The 21,546-nt window shown below is 38.3% G+C and overlaps 2 protein-coding genes across 6 annotated transcripts in view; one reads left to right on the plus strand and one right to left on the minus strand.

The window, feature by feature from the left end:
• The window catches only part of haus3 (HAUS augmin-like complex, subunit 3), a 35,116-nt gene extending 18,504 nt beyond the window's left edge, over nucleotides 1-16,612 (minus strand). For all 3 annotated transcript variants that reach the window (XM_039751724.1, XM_039751723.1, XM_039751725.1), the window contains exons 1-2: nucleotides 16,533-16,612; nucleotides 2-1,016 (exon numbers count right to left, since the gene is read on the minus strand). In XM_039751724.1, coding sequence (XP_039607658.1) covers nucleotides 2-931 — 930 coding nt within the window. In that variant the 5' untranslated portion in view covers nucleotides 932-1,016; nucleotides 16,533-16,612. The remainder of the gene's footprint in view (nucleotide 1; nucleotides 1,017-16,532) is intronic.
• A 3,727-nt stretch (nucleotides 16,613-20,339) lies between these two features.
• prelid1a (PRELI domain containing 1a) overlaps nucleotides 20,340-21,546 on the plus strand; it is an 87,582-nt gene continuing 86,375 nt past the window's right edge. For 2 of the 3 annotated variants that reach the window (XM_039751726.1, XM_039751728.1), the window contains exon 1: nucleotides 20,340-20,483. The gene's annotated coding sequence lies outside the window, so the exon portion shown is untranslated. Of the gene's footprint in view, nucleotides 20,484-20,606; nucleotides 20,745-21,546 lie in introns of those variants that run through there. The other variant, XM_039751727.1, reaches the window with a different exon arrangement.

A 21,546-nucleotide genomic window follows, 5' to 3' on the forward strand; every position in this document is an offset into this window, starting at 1 on the left:
CCATTGCTCTAGGAGAGAAGACAAAATTCTCTTTAACCCAGTTAAGTCCTGCCAGGATGCTTTGTTCCTCTGCATTCTTTTCAACTAACTGGTGTTGAGCAACTATGTAGGCAAACTGCAGCCGTGCCATCTCTTTTCGACGTTCCTCTTGTACTTGGTCACCTTCTCCACAGAATGAATTCCTGCTTACATCTAACAACTGAAAGTTCTCTTCATTTGAACTTTCCACTAAATCAGTGATTCCTTCAAAGAACTGTTTTTTTGCATAGGAGACAAGAGCTTTAGTATTATGTTCCTCTAGATGCAGATACTTGTCAAGGGATAAATGAGATAAGAAGACAGGCATGCGTTTCAGTGATCCAGAACTAGAACTGGCCACATTACAAAAGAAATCAGTAAGTCGTTTCACAGTTTCTGTAAGTGATTGCAGCTCTCTGTTAAACTTTGCATTCTCTGCTCCTAATATTTCCATTTTATCCTTAATGTCTTTAGCAGTTAATTGCTCTTCTGCACAAAGCTTTAAAGAAGAACTTCGGCTCACAGTAGCCATTACCTGAAGTTTGTTACGCCGCTGAACTTTAAGGTTTTTCATCTTTTTCAGTGACTGAATTTCTTCTTCCAGCTTCTCAATCTCAATCTTCTCTTGTGTTGCAGATTCCATTTTCAACTCTGTGTTTTGATACGCCTTCAAAACCTCAGCCAAAGATTCTTCATCCAACATTGTCTTGCCTGACTTTTTCAGATTCTCAAAAGCAATTACCTCTTCCTCATCCAGCAAATGCTGCTTATTTAGACTAGTGCAGAACCAGTGGAGAAAGTAGCGGTCTTCTCCTGTTTCAAACAACCAATCAAAATCTTCTCCATTCAGTTTAGAAGCCTTTGGATAACCAAGTTTCTTCAAAGTTTCAACTAACTGGGTGCCTCCCTCCATATCTCATTAAAGTTCTTTAAAATTTTACAGAATGTTTAAGTCTTCAACCAGTCAGCCAGAAGAATTTTTGTATAGTCTGTAAAGTCTATTAGTCAAACAGAAACAGCAATTTGAATATTTTAACACAATAAATTTGCACTTAAATAATGCATCATCAAGAATAAATATTCAAACTTTTTGAATAACAAATAAAAAAAAAGTTAACTGCATACCATACAGGAGTTGCAGGTAACTTGAAGGCAAGTGGGGCCATAATCTCAATGCAAATAATAAGCTAATTTTTTCATCAATTATTCTTGTGGATTTTTTTTTATTTCCAAGCTAGTTATGTTTCTGTAAAGTATATTTTAGTAAATTTACTTCAAAGGCTAAAAGCAAAGGCATTAAAGGAGTACAGTGCTGAACCGTAAGAAACTTGCTTGTTCTAGCTTTATTCTGAGGATACACTCACCACCAAACAAAGCAAAATCAAACAGCTTTAAAAAAAATTGATGAGATGAGGAAACTTCCAAGAACTAATGTGTTTTTCTAGTGACAAAAACTGGTATGAGAATAACATGAAAACTGTGAGCCTCAGAAGACCTACAGCCAAATGCTTAAAAGATAAACAAATTAAACGCTGGTAAATGATAAAAGCTAGCTTGTTATAGCTGCATAAACCAAAGAGGTTTCTGAAATTTTAATAAGACTGGACTATATATGGCCATTGTGTAATATTTTCCCCCTTTTCATGAATGCAGGAACAATCTGCATTGTAGCATGCTGAATTTATAAGGCACAGACTATTCTAAAAGTTTAACTACCAAATATCCCTGACGGTCAGGTTAAATGAAAATACTGAATGATTATGGGTGTGTATAGAACACATTAAAAAATTAAAAATTGTTGGCAAATGGAAGATTTGAGAACAGGGTAGCTATCTGGCAAAACCATATTTCAAACCTCTCCAGAAAAATAATCACAGAAGAACTGCTTCAAGTAACAGAGTATTTGGAACAGGGAGGATTAACCTGACAAAATTACATTGGCATCCATACTGATGGGGCAGCATCTATGAAAAGGAAGACAAAGGGATTTATCAGCAGGGTGAAGAAAAAGAAATCCAGATATTTTGATCACATGCTGCTTTTTACATTGCGAGACCTGCATTGGAAAATCTTTATCAAAAGAGCCATCAGGTGTTCGAAGGGCTGTCTGTTTGCCGCTCTGAGTGAGGAGATAGGGGCAGTTCATCAGACTCTGCAGCTACACAAAAAGTCAAGTGGCTCTCCCACAGGAAAAATTTTCTGCATGTGTAAGAAAAATTACGAACATTCTTAATTACTGAGAAATCAAAGTACATAAAACTGCCTGTGGACAACAAATGGCATGAAAAACTTGCATATATGAGAGATATATCTTAATGAACTAGAACTTCGAGTGCAAGGAGGCAATGAACATTTCCATAAAAGCAGCAGCATGTGGAAAAGATACAAATGAGATTTTTCCCCTCACCTATGTTGGGACACTTATCCATCCCTATTTTATGTGAAATTATTTCCCAGCACCTGAAAACATGAGAGATTTGACTGGATCTGTAACCCATTCCACTCAGGATATTTGCCTTTACAGGTACATGAGCAGCCAACTAAAGTTAGGCAGGCATGTGGTTAATATTAAAAAAATAAATAAATGACTGAACCAGACCTTGAATACCTTTTGACTTGGTAGTGTAATAGGTTATCCAGCCATAGCTGATCAAACAATTACAATACTGTTTGTCTTTTTTAGCATACCTGTACAACCTGGGCTTTAAGTCTGACTTACATAAAAAGGAGAGAGAGAGAGAGAGAGAGAGACAGAGAAGCTGACCAGGAAATCTGTGTGGGTTATCAACAGTTCCAGCCAGGATACCAGCTTTGCGCTCATCACAACAAGCTTCACACTGAAAGTATGTGATACAGAACACAATTGAACAAATGCGAAATTTAACGTTTTTGTGGTTTGCAGAATAGTGGAGTGACTAAAAAAAGTATACTACTAAAGAAACACCATTGTGAGGAATCTCTATACTGTTGCTTATGCTGTTGTCATCTGGGGCTTAATACCAAAGGTATAAAACGTTTTTCATTTTTTGGGGTCAGGGAAGCTAACTCTGGTAGTTAACGCTTGTTCATTTTCATTTGCTGGTACACAGAATTACATGAAAATAAGATTATACAATACACTGCAATGCAAGATGAAATCACAATTTGTGCACTTAAATAAACAGATTAAGAAGTATTACTTAGCAACTTTTGAAAATAATCATCTTGCTCTTTAAAATTTATAGAAATTGCTGGACTTTGGAACACAATTTAGCACGACAAATGTATATATACCATGTTTGTGAAGAAACAACTGACTTGAAAAATACCAAACATCTTAAATTCAGCTGCTAAATAAGAAATGTGTTTAGCTGTAAAAACATTTTTGAACAACCTCTAAATAAACTGAATTATACCATTCCAGTCCTCACAGGCCAAATGTGAACCAACCACATGACACATGAAATGAGTGTGTACATGAAAGAAAAATGCGAATCCCACTACAAATGATCTACATGAAACCTTAAGTGTAGCGAACTAACAATCAGGCCTGTAAGCTTATTTTGAAATATAAAATATACTCAACACTGCTGAAGTAGGTGAAGGAAGATGGAGTATCTTAATTATACTTTTTTCCACAATGTAGTAGACAAAATCATCCATAAAAGTTCACTGTTAAATGTAACCCTTTTTTTAGCTCCACTACAGAATGTCTTAACTTTAAGATTAAGTTTACTGTCATTTTACTTAAATCTCTAATGAACACATTGCTCTTGAACATTTGCAATACATTTGACTTTCATGAAAATCACTATCCACTGACTAGTGGTAATATTTATATTCAATAATGAAAGGAGAAGTTACACAAAGGAACAATATTGTGAAAATATTAATTCTGAGAACATGCTTAAAAGAATCATTTAAAAAAAATAAAATGCACATAACATTAATTATAATTACATAACATTAATGTTCAAGGAAATATTAAATAACTCAATACAAAGCCTGAGGCACATTTTGTAAAATTTAAAGAAATGTTTTACTCCATGTTTTCCATAGAAAAGCCCGGTTAAAATTAGGGTTTAAGTTTTGATTTTGAGCGCTCTCTCTCTCTAACAGAGCTTTGAACCTATTTCTGCTACCAAAGGACCGAATTTTACTTTTGAAGGTGGAATGGATGTGTCATTCCCCATGCAGCAATGGGGTTTTTACAAATACTTGGATGGATTTCAGTGTATTTTTAGAAACACGGATACATGATCAACGTTAGATAGATACTTTATTAATCCCAAGGGGACATTCATATACTTATTTAATCTTAAAAAGTGAATTTTGTGCATTCATTCATTGGCATTTTTTTCAATAATTGTAAAGTTGAAATTACAGAACATACTATTAATATCCCAACATCATAATATCAGAGCCACTTAAACAAGTAGGACTGATAACTCTTATTTAACACAACTCTAAAGTAGTTTTTGGTGGAAAAAACAAAACTTTCCAAGTCACAGTATTATCAAGTATCTAAGGTTTGCTACAATGAGAGTGTGCTTGCATTTTTTTTTTACTCAACTGGGGAGCTTCGCGACAACCACTTCGCATCTCTGCTGCTCACATTGTGAAGAGGGGGGGGCTGAAGCACCGATCGTGATCATTCCTCCGAAACCCCCACTTAAATGGTGAAACAATGGGAAACTTTTTTTTTTTAACCTCCTCTTTTCTCGATCACCTGCTGGCTTGCTGCTGCTGTGCCACATGATTTGCATTTCGCGTGGTGCACTTCTGTCATATCACCTATGTCAATATATTCAATCTCTTTTCGCTTTTACCTTTTCGTCAATATCGCACTGAATTTTGATTCTGTGTTTGGAATAACATCGTGACAATGCAACATACAACTGCCAGTGAGTGAATCATTTCTTTCTCTCTACAAGAAATGTGTCTGACAACCACGCAGGACTCACTGAGGCTGCCAATAAGCAAAAAATGGTAGCTGCCTGCACAGGAAAAAGATGAGGTGGTGAAATGTATAGAAAATGACATGTTAAGTAGACAAAGAAAAGTAAGAAGAAATTCTGTGAGCTTATTCACACTACTCCTGATGCAGCATAAAATACTTCCAAATTCAAGCCAGATAGGATTGTCAAGCACTCTTATATACATAAGCTTCAAAGAACAAAGGGGTTGGGGGAGTGGCCTGTGGTAACATACTTGCAATACACTGATCCCTCCTCGATCACGTGGGTCGCATTCCAGAACCCCCCGCAAAAGGTGAAAATCCGTGAAGTAAAAACCATATGTTTATATTGTTGTTTTTATATTGTCACACTTGGGTCACAGATTTGCACAGAAACACAGGAGGTTGTAGAGGTAGTGACTTTATAACACAGAAAACAAACATTTGTCTCTTTTTCAAATGTTTAAACTGTGCTCCATGACAAGACAGAGATGACAGTTCCATCTCACAATTAAAAGAATGCAAACATATATTCCTCTTCAAAGGAGTGCGTGTCAGGAGCAGAGAACGTCAGAGAGAGAGAGAGAGAGAGAGAGAGAGAGAGAGAGACACACACAGACAGAGAGAGAGAAAAGCAAACAATCAAAAATCAATAGGTGCTGTTCGGACATTTAAGTATGCAAAGCACCGCGACAAAGCAGCCGCAAGAAAGAGAGCAATGTGAAGGTAGTCTTTCAGCATTTTCCGTATCCTCTAGGCCAGTGTGCGAACAGCCCCTCTGCTTAGGCTCCTCCGTCAGGAGCAGATAATGTCAGAGAGAGACAGAGATGTGCTGTTCGGGCTTTTAAGTATGTGAAGCACCGCCCGGGAAGCACATCGTATATCATTGAGGAGTGTTATTTAATACATAATACATGCTCTGATTCGGTAGCTTCTAAGCCATCTGCCAATAGCGTCCCTTGTATGAAATCAGCTGGGCAAACCAACTGAGGAAGCATGTACCATAAATTAAAAGGCCGATTGTCGGCAGAAATCTGCGAACCAGTGAAAAATCCGTGATATATATTTAGATATGTTTACATATAAAATCCGCGATGGAGTGAAGCCACAAAAGTCGTAGCACGATATAGCGAGGGATTACTGTACTGAAAAGAACTGAGGTGTACCTTCAAGGTCAGACTACAACGTGCTGCTATACTCTAGTTCTCAAAGCACAAGCAAGCCACTGCCAGTAAAGTGCACCACCCACTTCAAACCCTAAGTACAACACAAGCTGGGAGCAACAGCATGCCTTCGTCAGTTTAAACACTTGCACAACTCCCAAAAGGGGTCCCCCATGGTCAAATCATAGAGAAGATGGACACTGTAGATAGTTCATGGTATTATTTTTTTCATCCCTTTTTTCAGTACAATGCCTACAACATTCAATGCATTCAAATGGCCACTTAAATGTGCACCACATTAATGTTAATGTTATATATAACAGGTTCACTGAAGCTATCACTTTTATAGTAGGGCTGCAACAAATGATTATTTTGGAAGTCGACTAATCATTCATTTTTTTTTTTCCAATTGGTCATGATTATTTCATGCCTGCGACCTGTGCTTGCACATCCTGTTCTGGGCTCCAGTGCATGTCTTGCCTCATCTGCTCAAGTCTGGCCACCTGTGAGTGTCACCCTGATGTCTCTGCATTAACACAATTAAAATTAATAATAATCAAATTAAAATAACCAGTGAAACATATGAATTTGAAAATAATCAGATGTTTTATATTAGTGTGACCATCACAATAAAAAAGAAATACATTAAACAATACAAACTAAAGTGCACATAGTCTTTAACCAAAAAAGGGCACTTAAAATTAACCAAAAATGGCCAATGGTGTGTCTTAAAGTCCAAAAGTTTAAATAAAGCTTCAATTCAAATAAAATAAAACAATAATGTACAGTTTATAAAAGATTCAGTTCATATATTCCCGATTGCAGTGCAGGAACGTGAGCATTTCGACATGCTCTGGTGCGAGGCTGACTCTCTTCTTTGAGGCAATATTCCCAGCTGCTGAGAAGAGACCCTCAGAGGGAGAAGAGGTAGCAGGAATACACAAGAATGATTTTGCAGACAGAGAAAGATGTTTTAATCACACTCTGAAGGAAAAGTGTTGTAGTTTACCATATCATGTACTATATTATGCCAAAATAAAAAAAATAACGGACTAAAATATGTAACAAGCTAATTACTGATATACTCCAAAAACCTAACTTTAGTTACAGATGGTTTACTATTCATATTAACTCAAGTATTATACGTAAAGAAGAAAAAAAAAAAACCTAGGACAGCTCAGCTACTCTTATTCACTCGTTTACTATAGCTCCAAACACGTTAGCAAACATAACTGAAATTATATTCACTTAAACCACTGGAACTGGCTAGAGTCGATTTCCAGTGCAATGTGGAGTATATGCGGTGACATACATTCGGTGACGTACATTCATTGAACTCCGCAAGCAGCTAAAGTTGTTTCTCAGTGCAATTTGCCAGCACACCGGAGCCAAGTATATTCAGCGATGTATATTAATTGAATGCTGCAACCAGCTGTAGTCGTGTCTCAGTGCAATTTGTCAACACGCAGGGGCAGAGCATATTCGGTGACACACATTCATTGAAAGCCAAAACTGGCTATAGATGCTTCACAGAGCAATTTGCCAGCATGCCGGAGCTGATCAGTCAGTGCCATACATTCGTTGAGCAGCCAGCTCATGACCATTTCTGGTCCCGGCAGAACTGCAGCACCACTGTCTCTGGGATTCAGCCGCTGTACTAGACGAGCCTGCAATCATTAGTGTTTACCTCTGTGTGTTTGTGTGCAGCCACTTCAAGCACAGTTGGCGCGTGATTTACTGAATTTCATCAATGGCTTCACTTGCACCTTGTACATATATAATAGATTGTTGCAGTAGTTTTTTTTTTTTTTTTATAGTTTTTACAGTTCATTTGCAGTGTGTAAAATGATCAGTGTTGCAGTAATTGTGATGCTCTTTGCATGAAAAAAATATGTGTTCCATTAAAATTTCACATTTTCTTTGTGAATTGTGTCATTTAGTTAAAAAGTGCAACTAAAAAGTATTTGGCATCCAGGGGTGCATTAACCCCCCAAGTATGTGTCGGTTTAAGGGTTAACTATCATTGTCCAAACCTTGATATATACATTATAGTACAAACTTCAACGTTAACACGTGACACTAACTTTACTTGCTAAAACTTACCTCTCAACAGGCAGTGGCATGGCTCCAAGATGCTTGCGTTTCAGATGCTCATGCTGTGAAAAGAGTGCTCTGCTTTGCATAATCTGCATTCAACTTTTTTTCTTTTTCAGTGAAGTGCTCCCTCACTCTAGAAAGTTTGTACGTCATTTTTTTCCATCTCCTTCCCCCTCCTCTATCCGACTCGCCATTGCAACCACGTTTATTTTTCTCTACATTCTTCTTCTCCTCAGACGTTCTTCATTAGTAAGACTGTGTTCTGAAGTCTTGACAAACTACAAATGATACTGCCCCCAGAAGTTCATGTAGTGCATTGCAGTTACAAAACCCAATGTGGTTCTTTGTGACTGGAGCCGCTATTGAAGGTTCTGTTTATGAAGCGTCGACAATAAAAAATCCATGTCGACGATTTTTTGTAGTCAACGCCGTTGATTACGTCGACTAATTGTTGCAGCCCCATTTTATAGAATATGTTACAGTGTGAAACTATATTTATATCCACAATTCCCATTATTCCTACTACTTACCTGTTTGAATTAAAAAAAGATACAAGTTTCCTCTAAAATTGTGTTTCACAATGACCTCTAACAAAAGCCAAATTTGCTAGGAAAAACAAGAACTGATTACAGCAGGAATGTTTTACTCATGTGCAACTGTGTGTAGCATGCTCAAGAGGGGGTGGCACGGTGGCAAAGTGGTAGCACTGGTTTCTGTCCCAGGTCCTCCCTGTGTGGAGTTTGCATGTTCTCCCCATGTCTGCATGGGCATGCTCCAGGTGCTCCACTTTCCTCTTACAGTCCAGAGACATGCAGGTTTGGTGGACTGATGAAGATGCACTAGCTGTGGTGTGTGAATGTGTGTGTTCACCCTATAGTGAGCTGGCACCTTGTACAGGGATTGTTCCTGCCTTGCACACAATGTTTGCTGGGTTAGGCTCCAACTCAGGATTAAACTGACTTAAAAAAATGAATGGTATGATATAAGATAAGGAGCACCAATTCTTTAATAATATTAGTCCCAGGGTGAAGAGGAAAAAAAAAAAAAACTGTATACAGCAAAGTACTCATTTACCCACATAGTACTTCTGATGCGTCCAATTAAACCACAGCACTATAACCAAGTCCCACACACTTAAGAAATCTCCTGGGCAATGCAGAGTAACACAGCTAGTTATATTATATATTTAAGTATTAAGGAAAACTAGACAATTGTTTAAATAATAAACTTTTGTTTATTTGTCTAGGATGAGGCACTGAAATTTGGGCATGGCTTTAATATTTGATAGCTATTACTTTTTATTAAATTCATTTTCATAATGCAAGCTCAGAGCACTTAAAGAACACATCTTCTGTTCAAAAGGTGGGACATGACATGTGTTGCATGATAAACTGTCGTATGTGAACTTTAATTAATCTCTTTTACAATCAAATATCACCACTGATTCCTACATCTGAGGCAACAACTGCCACTTGGAATCAAAGGCTTGAAAGATTTCTAATATTATATTAGATGACTTGGCAGAGATTTTGTAGAATGCCCTGAAGAGACTGGGCAGCCAGCTGGCCTAGACCTCAAGGTCTGTGACTGAACTTTGCCATCTGACTTTGTTATAAAACGGACTGTGGACCCAACTAGAGATTTATTTTCACCAGTTGGGACCTATGATTTCCACAATGTGGAGAACACAGATGGAATCACAAAATCAACAAATAAAAACAGATTTTAAATTTAAAAACAAATGTGCAGAATTTAGCGACTGAAGGGGTGACTGTTACAAAACTTCCCAATTTAATAAACATATCAGAAATCAGAAGTTCTGTCATTCAGATACCACTTTCTAGTTTGTTGTATTTTTTAAGCGAATGCAATTTCTTCATAGAAATCCAGTCGTGCCTCTATCTGTTTGTGTCAGTGTTTCTGTATGTATTCTCGTTAATGGCATGAATGTTAGCTAGGCTGCATGAGACAGATGGAAATGTCGTAAGCAAGCAGTATCAGATACCACAATTATGTCCAAAAAACTAAGAAACACAAGCTTAACCGAACAATTAAGGCCACAACAATATCCTGGTGATTTCTACGAATCTGGACAACTTTTCTGCAAGTTTTGCCAGCATACCACAGATACTTGCAGTGACAACATCAAATCTAAAACCCATCTCAAGAACAAGGAAAAATTAAGACCAAGGAGTGTTTCCCTTCAGTTAGAGGAAACAAAAAAATCGTCAGAGGCAAGACGCCAGTTTGTGGAGGACCTTATGACCATGTGTGCTGTGTCAGACATATCGCTAGAAAAAATGACGAAGATGCATCCTTTCACTATTAAGCATTATAAACAGGGAGATGCACTGCCAGAAAAATGAGCAGTTTTCATTGAACTCATTTGCCACTTGTCTTTGAACAACATATGGATGCCATTCTTCGAACAATTTGTGGCAATAAAATTTATGTTGCAATTGATTAAACCACTGATAGCTGAGACCACAGTGTTCTCAACACAGTGACAGGTGAGCAAACATTTGGCTGTAAGGTAATTCTTTTATGTAGGCACCGATTAAATTATATTTAACAGGTATTAAAAGTCTTTCCCAAAGAAAAATCTTATTAGTAAATGGCACTGGTTGTTAAAGGGTTCTTTTGAAAATGAGCTACAGAGGCAATGACGTACATTTTCAATCTGTAAACATTTAAAGTTTAAGAATCATTAGAAATAATTTACATAATTACAATTACAGGTACTGAAGATCAACACTTTCTGGCAGATGTTCTTTATGGACAGCTGCAACTTTTACACCTTTTAAAAGACACTACTTCAGTCCTTACACAACAACTTGCTGAATCTTACTGACATTTTAGCAGTGGTAACAGACAATGCATTATACTTTCTGAAAGCATACCAGGAGGTTTTAAAAGAGTTTATGCCTCAGTGTGCACTCAACCTGTTTGTGTCATGTCACCAGTTTGATGGGAGAGGCCTAGTAGCACTATAAATACTTCAGTGAGGCTGCATCACTAGCGATGTGGGTGAAGGCTGCCTTCTTCAAGAAGCCTACTAGGAAAAGGAGATGGGTAATCATCTCACTGAAAAAGACTGTGCTGGCCAAGGGTCCCTGAGGCAGGAAACGCCAGGTGGAATAGCTGGTTCAAATCAGTATGGTACCACAGTGAACATATTAACCTCTACAAAGAGTTCTTTCTGGCAAAGAACACTTCAGCTCAGGCTATAACAAAAATCCTAGAGATGACTGAAACTGAGGAAAAACTGGAGACCCTAAAAGTGAAGCTAACCATCTCAGAGGGGTGAATCAAACTAGTCAGTTATTAGAGTACTGTGGGACACTCACTGCCCTACTGCAGTCTCGGCATACAGCATCATGGAGGATCTGGGCACCTAACCTGATGAATGGAACTGCAAAAACCTATGGCTTTTTCCCCAAAACTGATGAGCTGTTCAATCAGATGGGCATGCAACAGAGGAGAGAAGTGCTTGACCACCTGCATGATGCATTTCACATTGCCTTTGCTAAGTTTTCAAAACACTGGGATGTCCATCCTGTGAAGAAGGTATATAAGCTAGTCAGAGTGTTTGATCCCAGGAAGTCCCTTGCTATGGAAACACACATTCAAGGATAAATTAAACTGAAAATTCTGAAGAGCCCATCAGCAGAGCTAAGTTTAGGATGGACAGCATATTTACACTGTGCTTCAAATGTGGGTTTCTCTTCTTCTGTGGAGATCGCTGATTACTGGAAGGGTGCAAGACAGCATTTTCCAAAGAGGCAGAGATAGCACTGCCCTACATATACTTCCCAGTAGCTCAATTGCTTGTGAGAGGAACTTTACTAAATACAAGATTCTAGTCACAGACAAGAGAGAGTCACTCAGGGAGCTAAACACCATGCACCTCACAATCATGTACTTCAATGGGGATGTATGTTAGAGTTGCAAATAAAAATTAGCACAGGTCCAAGTTAAAACAAATTGTACTGATTAAGGGCATTAGAATATAATGACTGTTAGTTTGATGAAATCAGATCTTTAAAACATTCAAATTAAAATTTCATTTTTAGTTAAAATATATGTATTTTTTCTATTTTTTTTTCTATTATAGCTGTTGCTACTTTCTTAGTAAAAAAAACATTTTGGTAAATATTCAAAAATGAAGGAAAAATAAAACAATGAAAACCAAAAATCAGAAAAAAAACATCTGTGAAAAAATAAATGGATTTCATGAGACCCTACAACAGCAATGCTGCTGACATTTGTGTTTATTTAAAGAGCTACTGTAAAAGCTAAATTTCCCCTGGGGAAAAAGTTCACTTGTTCATTTATTCGTTCATTCTTTATATCTATCGATTAACAGTTATTTTAATGGACAGATATTGATAGGGTTCATCGGATAGGAATTAATTGCCTTCATCTGTGTTTAAACAAATCTGTGTTTCTATGTGCATTATGTAATTAATATTTTGTACTTTTTGTAATTACATTTTATCTGTGAATTTGTTTCAGTGCTTTAAGCAAACCCTCATTAAACAGCACTATGCAAATATAACCTGAATTAGGCAGAGTGAAGGCTCTGAGCTGTTCAAATCCCATTACTGCCAGAAGAGACCCTACTCTGTTGGGCCCTGGAGCAGGGCCATTTATCTACTCCAATGTATAATGGCTGACCCTGCAGTCTGACCTCCAAAGGTCTTGTGAAAAGACAATTTCCCCTTGAGGCTGTGGTGAATACGTATTTTAAGAAGAGGGAGAAACATAGGGGAGGGAGGAACACAGGGCGACATACAAGAGTGGAGAAAGTTGCACACAGGTAGATTACATCCTATGCAGAAGAGTGGATCTGAAGGAGATTGAAGATTGCAAAGTGATGGCAAGGGAAAGTGTAGTTAAGCAGCATAGGATGGTGGTCTGTAGGATGACACTGGAGATCAAGAATAGGAAAAGAGTAAGGGCAGAGCCAAAGATCAAAAGGTGGAATTTGAAAAAGGAACACTGCAAGGTTGAGTTAAGGGAGGAGGAGAGACAGGCACTGGGTGGTAGTGAAGAGTTACCAGACAGTTGGGCAACTACAGCAGATGTAGTAAGGGTGACAGCAACAAGGGTGCTTGGTGTGACATCTGAACAGAGGAAGGAGGAAAAGGAAACCTGGCGGTGGAATGGGGACGTACAGGAAAGTATAAAGAAAAAGAGGATGGCGAAGAAAAAGTGGGATAGATGCAGAAAGTACACAAGAGTACAAGGAGATAAGGCACAAGGTGAAGTGAGAGGTGGTGAAGGCTAAAGAAAAAGTGTATGATGAGTTCTATGAGAGGATGGACACTAAGGAGGGAGAAAAGGACCTGTACCAATTGGCTAGACAGAGGGACCGAGCTGGGAAAGATGTGCAGCAGGTTAGGGTAATAAAGGATAAAGATGGAAACGTACTAACAAGCGAGGAGTGTGTGCTGAGCAGATGGAAAGAGTACTTTGAGAGGCTGATGAACAGAATGAGAGAGAGAGGTTGGATGATGTGGATATAGTTAATCAGGAAGTGCAACGGATTAGCAAGGAGGAAGTAAGGACAGCTATGAAGAGGATGAAAAATGGAAAGGCTGTTGATCCAGATGACATACTTGCGGAAGCACGAAGGTGTTTAGGAGAGATGGTAGTGGAGTTTTTAACCAGATTGTTTAATGGACTCTTGGAAAATGAGGATTCTTGAGGAGTAGAGAAGAAGTGTACTGGTGCCAATATTTAAGAATAAGGGGGATAAGCAGGACTGTAGTAACTACAGAGGGATAAAATTGACGAGCCACAGCATGAAGTTATGGGAAAGAGTAGTGGAAGCTAGGTTAAGAAGTGAGGTGATGACTAGTGAGCAGCAGTATGGTTTCATGCCAAGAAAGAGCACCACAGATGCGATGCTTGCTCTGAGGATGTTGATGGAGAAGCATAGAGATGGCCAGGAGTGTGGACCTGGAGAAAGTGCCTCGAAAAGAGTTGTGGTATTGTATGAGGGAGTCTGGAGTGGCAGAGAAGTACACAAGAGTTGTACAGGATATGTACAATGGAAGTGTGACAGCGGTAAGGTCTGCAGTAGGAGTGACAGGTGGAAATGGGATTACATCAGGGATCGGTTCTGAGCCCTTTCTTATTTGCAATGGTGATGGACAGGTTGACAGAGACAGGAGTCCCCGTGGACTATGATGTTTGCCGAGGTCATTGTGGTCTTCAGTGATAGTAGGGAGCAGGTTGAGGAGACCCTGGTGAGGTGGAAATATGCTTTAGAGAGGAGAGGAATGAAGGCCAGTAAGAACAAGATAGAACAAGTGTGTAAATGAGTGGGAGGTCAGTGGAATGGTGAGGATGCAAGGAGTTGGCGAAGGAGGATGAGTTTCAATACTTGAGATCAACAGTACAAGGTAATGAGGATTTTTGGAAGAGAGGTGAAAAAGAGTGCGGGACAGTGAGGAATGGGTGGAGAAGAGTGTCAGGAGTAATTTGAGAGAGACAGGTATCAGCAAGAGTGAAAGGGAAGGTCTACAGGACAGTAGTGAGACCAGCTAGGTAATATGGGTTGGAGACAGTGGCACTGACCAGAAAGCAGGAGACAGAGCTAGAGGTGGCAGAGTTAAAGATGCTAAGATTTGCACTGGGTGTGACAAGGATGGATAGAATTAGAAACAAGTACAATAGATGGTCAGCTCATGTTGGATGGTTGGGAGACAAAGTCAGAGAGGCGAGATTGCGTTGGTTTGGTCATGTGCAGAGGGGAGATGTGGAGTATATTGGGAGAAGGATATTAAGGATAGAGCTGCCAGGTAAGGGAAAGAGAGGAAGGTCTAATAGGAGGTTTATAGATGTGGTGAAAGAGGACATGCAGATGATGGGTGTAACTGAAAAAGATGCAGAGGACATAGTTATGGAAAAAGATGATCCACTGTGGAAACTCCTAACGGGGGCAACCAAAAGAAGAAGCCATCTAGTAACCATTTGTGGAGGCTTCCGCAAAGTCATTACTAACCGAGTTACTGGTTTGCATTAGGTCCGCCAAATGTCGCGTCCTATCACAATGAATATGAAAAATTTGTAATATTTCGCGGCGTCCCTGTAAAGAAGCCGGGCACACTTAGTGAACCACTGTTCTAAGAACAAAATATAAAATAGTAATTACATAATGAGTCAGAGTAACACATGGATCAAAGTTATTAAATGTGATTAACTCTAATATTCACAAGCTGTAGATAACCAGTTTTGAATAATAGCGCTGACGTTAATACTAGAACCAAAACAATCTGAAGTACATTTTACCTGCAATGAGTCACGTTCTTAAATGCGCTGCTTGCCCATTCATACTTCTGTTTACCTACAAATTTTCACACTGATTTATCTTGTTGAAAACACTTTTTAATGCTACTGTTTTCTAATTAAAACAATGGTGTTTTAAAGTTTAAAATACTGAATGCGAAAAGAAACCCGTAAGGGAAGATTTCCTATTTTACAACTTTCATATAATTTAACACCCTTAAAAATTGAGTCATAAAACTGTGTACGAGTTTCTGTAAAATGTCCAATAGATACCAGGCTCAATGATAAAATACGTACCAGATTTGAAGAAGCATTTAATTCTCAAAAAGAAGCCCTACAAGTGCAAAAATAATTTAAGCCTTGAGTCGGTGTGCTGCAAAAAGTAAAAACTACAACGCCTGTAAAGTAATTAATGGAAAGCTGGTACGGGGTGAAATCAGTCCGTGCGCGTCCCATTCAATATCGGTTCCATCTTTGCGTCACACCTTGCAAAAAGGCTCACGAGTTAGAAAATTAACCCAACACGAATTTGAAATTATCTATTTCTTTACTATCTTGTACTGTAAATTCCTGATAGATCTGTACATCGGCCAAAGCTTCCCCGCTAAGCAAGCAAACAAACAAACAAACAACCAAGTTAGCTTGGGGAGCAACGCAGGTCTTCAGCTCACGTCGGAGGGAGGCAGACAGATAACAACCCCGGCAACCGACGTGTAAAAAACCGGCGGGAAAATAGATTTTTTATATACCAAACAATCAAGTGCGTACATACGTGGCACACCACGCAGCAAGCCGTACAACTTGGAAAAAAATATATAGAAAACTTCGAATGTGATAAGAAAAAAACGCGGACGTCTGTGGATTCCGAGCAACCGTAATACGAAGCTTACTCTTGTTCTTCGAGTGCAAAAGAGTTTTAAGCGTGTAAGAAAAAATCAGTGAACGTAGTAGCCAGGAACACAAATATTCCAGCATGAATGTTGTCTAAATATGACCTATCCATGTTATCTTTCTGCACTTACCGTTAAGTTAGTCTGGTTTACTATTTTTTTTTTCCTCCACCTGGCGGCAACTAACTGAACCAAAAGGCGCTCCCCGCGAGACCCCGCACTAATTGCGAAGCCAACGAAGAGAAACAGAGAAAACTAAATAATTCAGAAACAAGGATCTTTTACTCTGTAAGAGCGCCCTCTACCTCAAAGGATGTCTCGATTCGAACTGTAATACATTACATGTACATTTCATGAAAAATGATTTCTAAACCCCACAATAACTCCAAATACAACTCTCGATACCATGGGTATTTATTTTTTTTTAATCTGAGAACCAAAAATAGAAAGTCAGTACCATAAAGGAACCCCAGAAGAGGTTTATTATCATGAAGATTTGTAGTGCTGCACAGGCATATGACAGCAGAGTCATAAACAGAGAAACAATTTTTTTTTGTTCTTTATTTCACCTTATACAATTTCTTGTATTAGGAATTTGTTAGTTTCCGCATACCCCTTGGGGTCAGAGCACAGGGTCAGCCATTGTACAGCACCCCCGGAGCAATTGAAGTTTAAGGGCCTTGCTCAAGGGCCAGGTAAAGTAGGATCTCTTTTGGCAATTTACAGAGATTCGAACCGGCAACCTTCAGGATACCAGTGCAGATCCTTACCCTCAGAGCCACTGGCCATATAATTAAAAATGTATTACTTTTGTCACCTTTCAAAGAACTACTAAAATAGAACAGTGAGACACAAATTTATTGTTAACACCACACTCAATCTATCCATTTTCCAAATACACTTTTTCAGAGTAGGGGTCACATGGCACCTGGAGCCTATTTCAACAAGCATAGAGCACAAGGCAGGAACAAGTCCATCACAGGGTGAACATGCATACATACGTGTAACTGGGATAAATCTGGCCTCAGCAATCCAACTAATGTATAATGCTATTAGATTATGGGAGGAAACCAGAGTGCCCAGAAGAAACCCATGTGGACATGGGGAGAACATTCTTTAGGGTTATATTTCTTTCTCCAGCCGTCTGGAGTTTTTTTGTTTCATTTGTCCTCCCTGGCCATCGGACCTTACTTTTATCCTATGTTAATTAATGTTCCCTATTTCTAATTTTTTTATTTATTTTGTCTTTTTTCTCTTTCTTCATTATGTAAAGTACTTTGAGCTACATCATTTGTATGAAAATGTGCTATATAAATAAATGTTGTTGTTTAGGGATTCTGGTTTGTGGAATGGCTGGTGGTGGTTACCGCATCTCAAAAACTGCTGGACTCATGGCATTTTTGCACATTACAGCCTCTACAGTTTATCGTGAATGTTGCAATAAACAAAGAGTATTCAGTTAGTGGCTTTTCTGCAGATGAAAACAACTTTTTAATGACAGAGGTCAGAGAAAACTGGCTAGACTCATAAAAGCTAACAAATAAAGGGTACGGAATTAAATAAAAACTCTTCAACAGTAGTGCATAAAAGGGCATATCCAAATGCACAATATGTTGATCTGCAGGAGCAGAGGACTAAACGCCAAGTTCCAGTTCTGTCAGCTATAAGCCGGGAGATGACGCTATGGTGAGCATGTGATCACCAAGAATTGATGACTGAAAGGTGGAAAAGAATCACCTGCTCTGACAAATCACAGTTTCTGTTATGAAATGTCAACTGCCAGAATATTATGTTAAGAGCATAAATCTGTAGATACACCCTGCCTTGTGTCAATGTGCTTTTAAATCTGAGTATTGTTTGAATTCCACAGCACACAAAGTTGCCGACCAAGTTAAAATATGGCCACATTCTATTCTTTTTCAAATAGGTACTTTCAGCATGCCACAAAGCATACATCATTTCAGCACGTTGCACACAGGTAAACTGTGTACATACTATAAATGTGAACATACTTTCCTTTTTAGTTCTTTTTAATAAGTAATTCCATATATCATTGAGCTGCATGACACAACACAAAGTAAAATCCAAGCCTCCCGTGTTGTCACACAACTTGATTTCCATAGTCTTTTCACATCTGTAGGAAAAAAAATAGCTGTAATATATGAGTTGATATACAACTGTTATATTTTAAAAACAGTGCTGGGCAGGGTGGTGGTATAGTGATAACTTCTGCCACTTTACAGTTCCAGTATGCTGCTTTTCAGTCACCACCTGATCAATGTCATTGTGCGGTAAGCACCTTCTCCCTGTGTCTGTTTGGGTTTTCTTCCAACACCCCAAAGGCATGAGTGCCATAATTAATAGCAATTCTGAATAGACACGACTTAATTAATAGATACGCTTCTCTATGTAAATATAACTATTATTCTTCTACTGCTATATTATTTAGAACTTGATATTGTTTTTGCAATTATGAGTCATTTGTGAATTACATAATTTGGTAAATCTGACAACAAATTTTTAAAAATGAGAAAGCACATCTTTGCATTATTTACAGTTTTCAACAGTTGGGGATGTACCAGTTTGAAACCCCCAAATGATGAAAAAATAAAAATTTGAATATTGCTTTTTTCAATTAGATAATACCATACAGACAAAGTACTGTTTCTTTTGACACTTTAATAGAACAGGACAAATATCTTAATGTTTCCATTTACAGCAGTAGTCCATTATTCAGCAATCTACTAGTGCTTTAAAAGAGACACTTTGTCCAGAGTCAGGCTATTTTGCATGTATTTACGGGAATAACAGAAACTACACAATGTGAAAGGAGAGTACTAGGCATCCAGGGTGGGTATCATTCTTGGTATTTTGAGTGACAATGCTTAAAGTGTAATGTTCTACTAGACTGAAATACTTGTGCATGCTATGTCCTTGCCCAATAAGGAAGGAATGACTCATAGCCACAGACTCAATAGTATTTCAGACTGGCAGACCAAGCTTGTACGGCAGTATGGGAAAAATCATTGTGAGGACATCTCGTGAGAGACGTTATTGGTTAGCAGATGAAGAAAATTAACATGTGTACATGGCATTCTATCACACAGTGTGAGGTATGAATTTGACAGCATCATTTCTGCTGCTGATAAAGATTTTTTTTTCACTGAATCCTGACCCTGGTTTTGGTTGAAATATTAAAAATTTTACAATGTAAAAATATTTTTGTTTACTATTCTTAAACTCCCACTATCCTGTCTTACAAAATGTTTAGTAATTTGTAATTAGTTAATTTCATAACTATATATGAAAACACATCAATGTGATCTTTCCTAAAGAGTTTTTTCTTCTAACCTGTCAGTTATCAAATTCCTGTAACTCCAATAACATTTATTTATTCACAACTTTGAAATTACTGTTTATTGCTTTTAATTACAAAGTTAAAAAGTTTAAAATTAAATTCTTTCAAATGGAAGTACAGTATTACCAGACTAAATAGCAAGTATAAACAAATATTGAAACTGAACGTTGGCCGAGACTCACGTGCAGTCTTACTCTGCATCTTTGGGGACTTTGATAAGATAAAGGTAAGAAAAACATTACTATCCCATAGCATAAAGGATACTTGATCATGTGCGTTACAACTGAATGAGAGAATTATCAGGCGATATGAAAGAACAAACCACATACAGTAAGGCAACTCTAAACAGTACATACAACATGCATGGAAGTTTTCTTTTTTCACTTTAAGACACATATTTTATGTGAAGTTTTAAGGAAGTAGCAATTGATGACAATCCCTTGCTCAAATTCATTTTTCTCATTCCTATTTATCTCACCCAACTGTCCCATGCGTAATACAGCAAACCAGTCTCGCGCAATTAGATTAAGAACTGCCTCTACGTTAGGTCATGTGGGCGGGATTTCCGGTGACATGTCCTACACGCGTGGCGTAACGGCATAACGGATGTAGAGCAAGAGAGGCAGCGCTTGCTCTGCTGATTATTACGAAGATGGATGTTTTCTTTGAGTCGCAGAGGTGATCAGGGATTAATTGAAGAGATTTCGGCGGGGCTGGCCAGCCAAGTAAGTTTGATTGACTAGTGTAAAATAGACGTAGCCGTGCTTTAGAATGAATGCTCTTGGTGTGGATCGATAGAAGGTGGAGCCATAATGGGTTCCTCATCCTGTCACCAGTCGGAAATGAAGTGAAGGTCCAGGTCATGTGCGTTATTGCTGACTACTAGGACAGAATTACAAACACTTTATACCCCGGCAGATGATCACGCTTGTATGTAGTTCATGGATCGGAGCTTTGCCATGACGAACTGCAGTCATATCCATAAGGTGAAAATCTCCTGTCATCTTAGTGTAATGGATCTATGTGTGCGCGATAGTCTTAGTCTTGTTCGGTTACCTGAAAAGGATCTTAAAGAGTAATGCTTTAAAGGGTGATAATGATGCTTATGCAGTATGAGCTTTTATTTTCAAACTCAGCACAGTTTTAGCTATTTTTTCAGGTTTTTAAGGCGTCGTTTTAAACGCATGCTTTTTTTCCTCTCAAATGTATTCTTTTTTCGTATATTTAAGAAAGATTTGCAGTTATGATCGTAGTTGTTCTTAAACTGATATATGAAGTCAGCTTTCCTCTCGGTTTGTCATTGGTACGTTGACTGCAGTCTTTCCTAGCTACTCACCCCCAATTTCGGAGTACCTATATCCGAGTACCCACCGTTATCAGTCATATATAACTTCATCATTGCCATGACTCGGGCTTGCGGTCCAGTTTGACTAGTACTTGGTAGATTACATGTAGCATGATCTGTTATGGAGTGATCAAGTTTTTCGAGTAAAAAAAAAAATATATGTCTGGGAAGTGAATAATGCATGATATCTTCTTAATGAAGTAGATGTTAGAAAACCATAGTTAAAAGAAACCAAATTATATACAGTATGTGTACCTGTAGAAATGGTATTTGATAAGTTGCAGTGAACTACAAGGAGGTGGGCATCTAATTGATTTGTTTTCATCATCAGCGTTATTTCAGTGTATGAAAACGTATAGACAGTAGTTGGCAGTGAACAGATGCATGAATGGATGGAATGCTGTAATGAGGGGCCTATATGTGAAATCTGAAAAGACAACTTT

The sequence above is a fragment of the Polypterus senegalus genome, chromosome 4, assembly GCF_016835505.1.
Source record: "Polypterus senegalus isolate Bchr_013 chromosome 4, ASM1683550v1, whole genome shotgun sequence".
Classification (NCBI taxonomy): Eukaryota; Metazoa; Chordata; class Cladistia; order Polypteriformes; family Polypteridae; genus Polypterus; species Polypterus senegalus.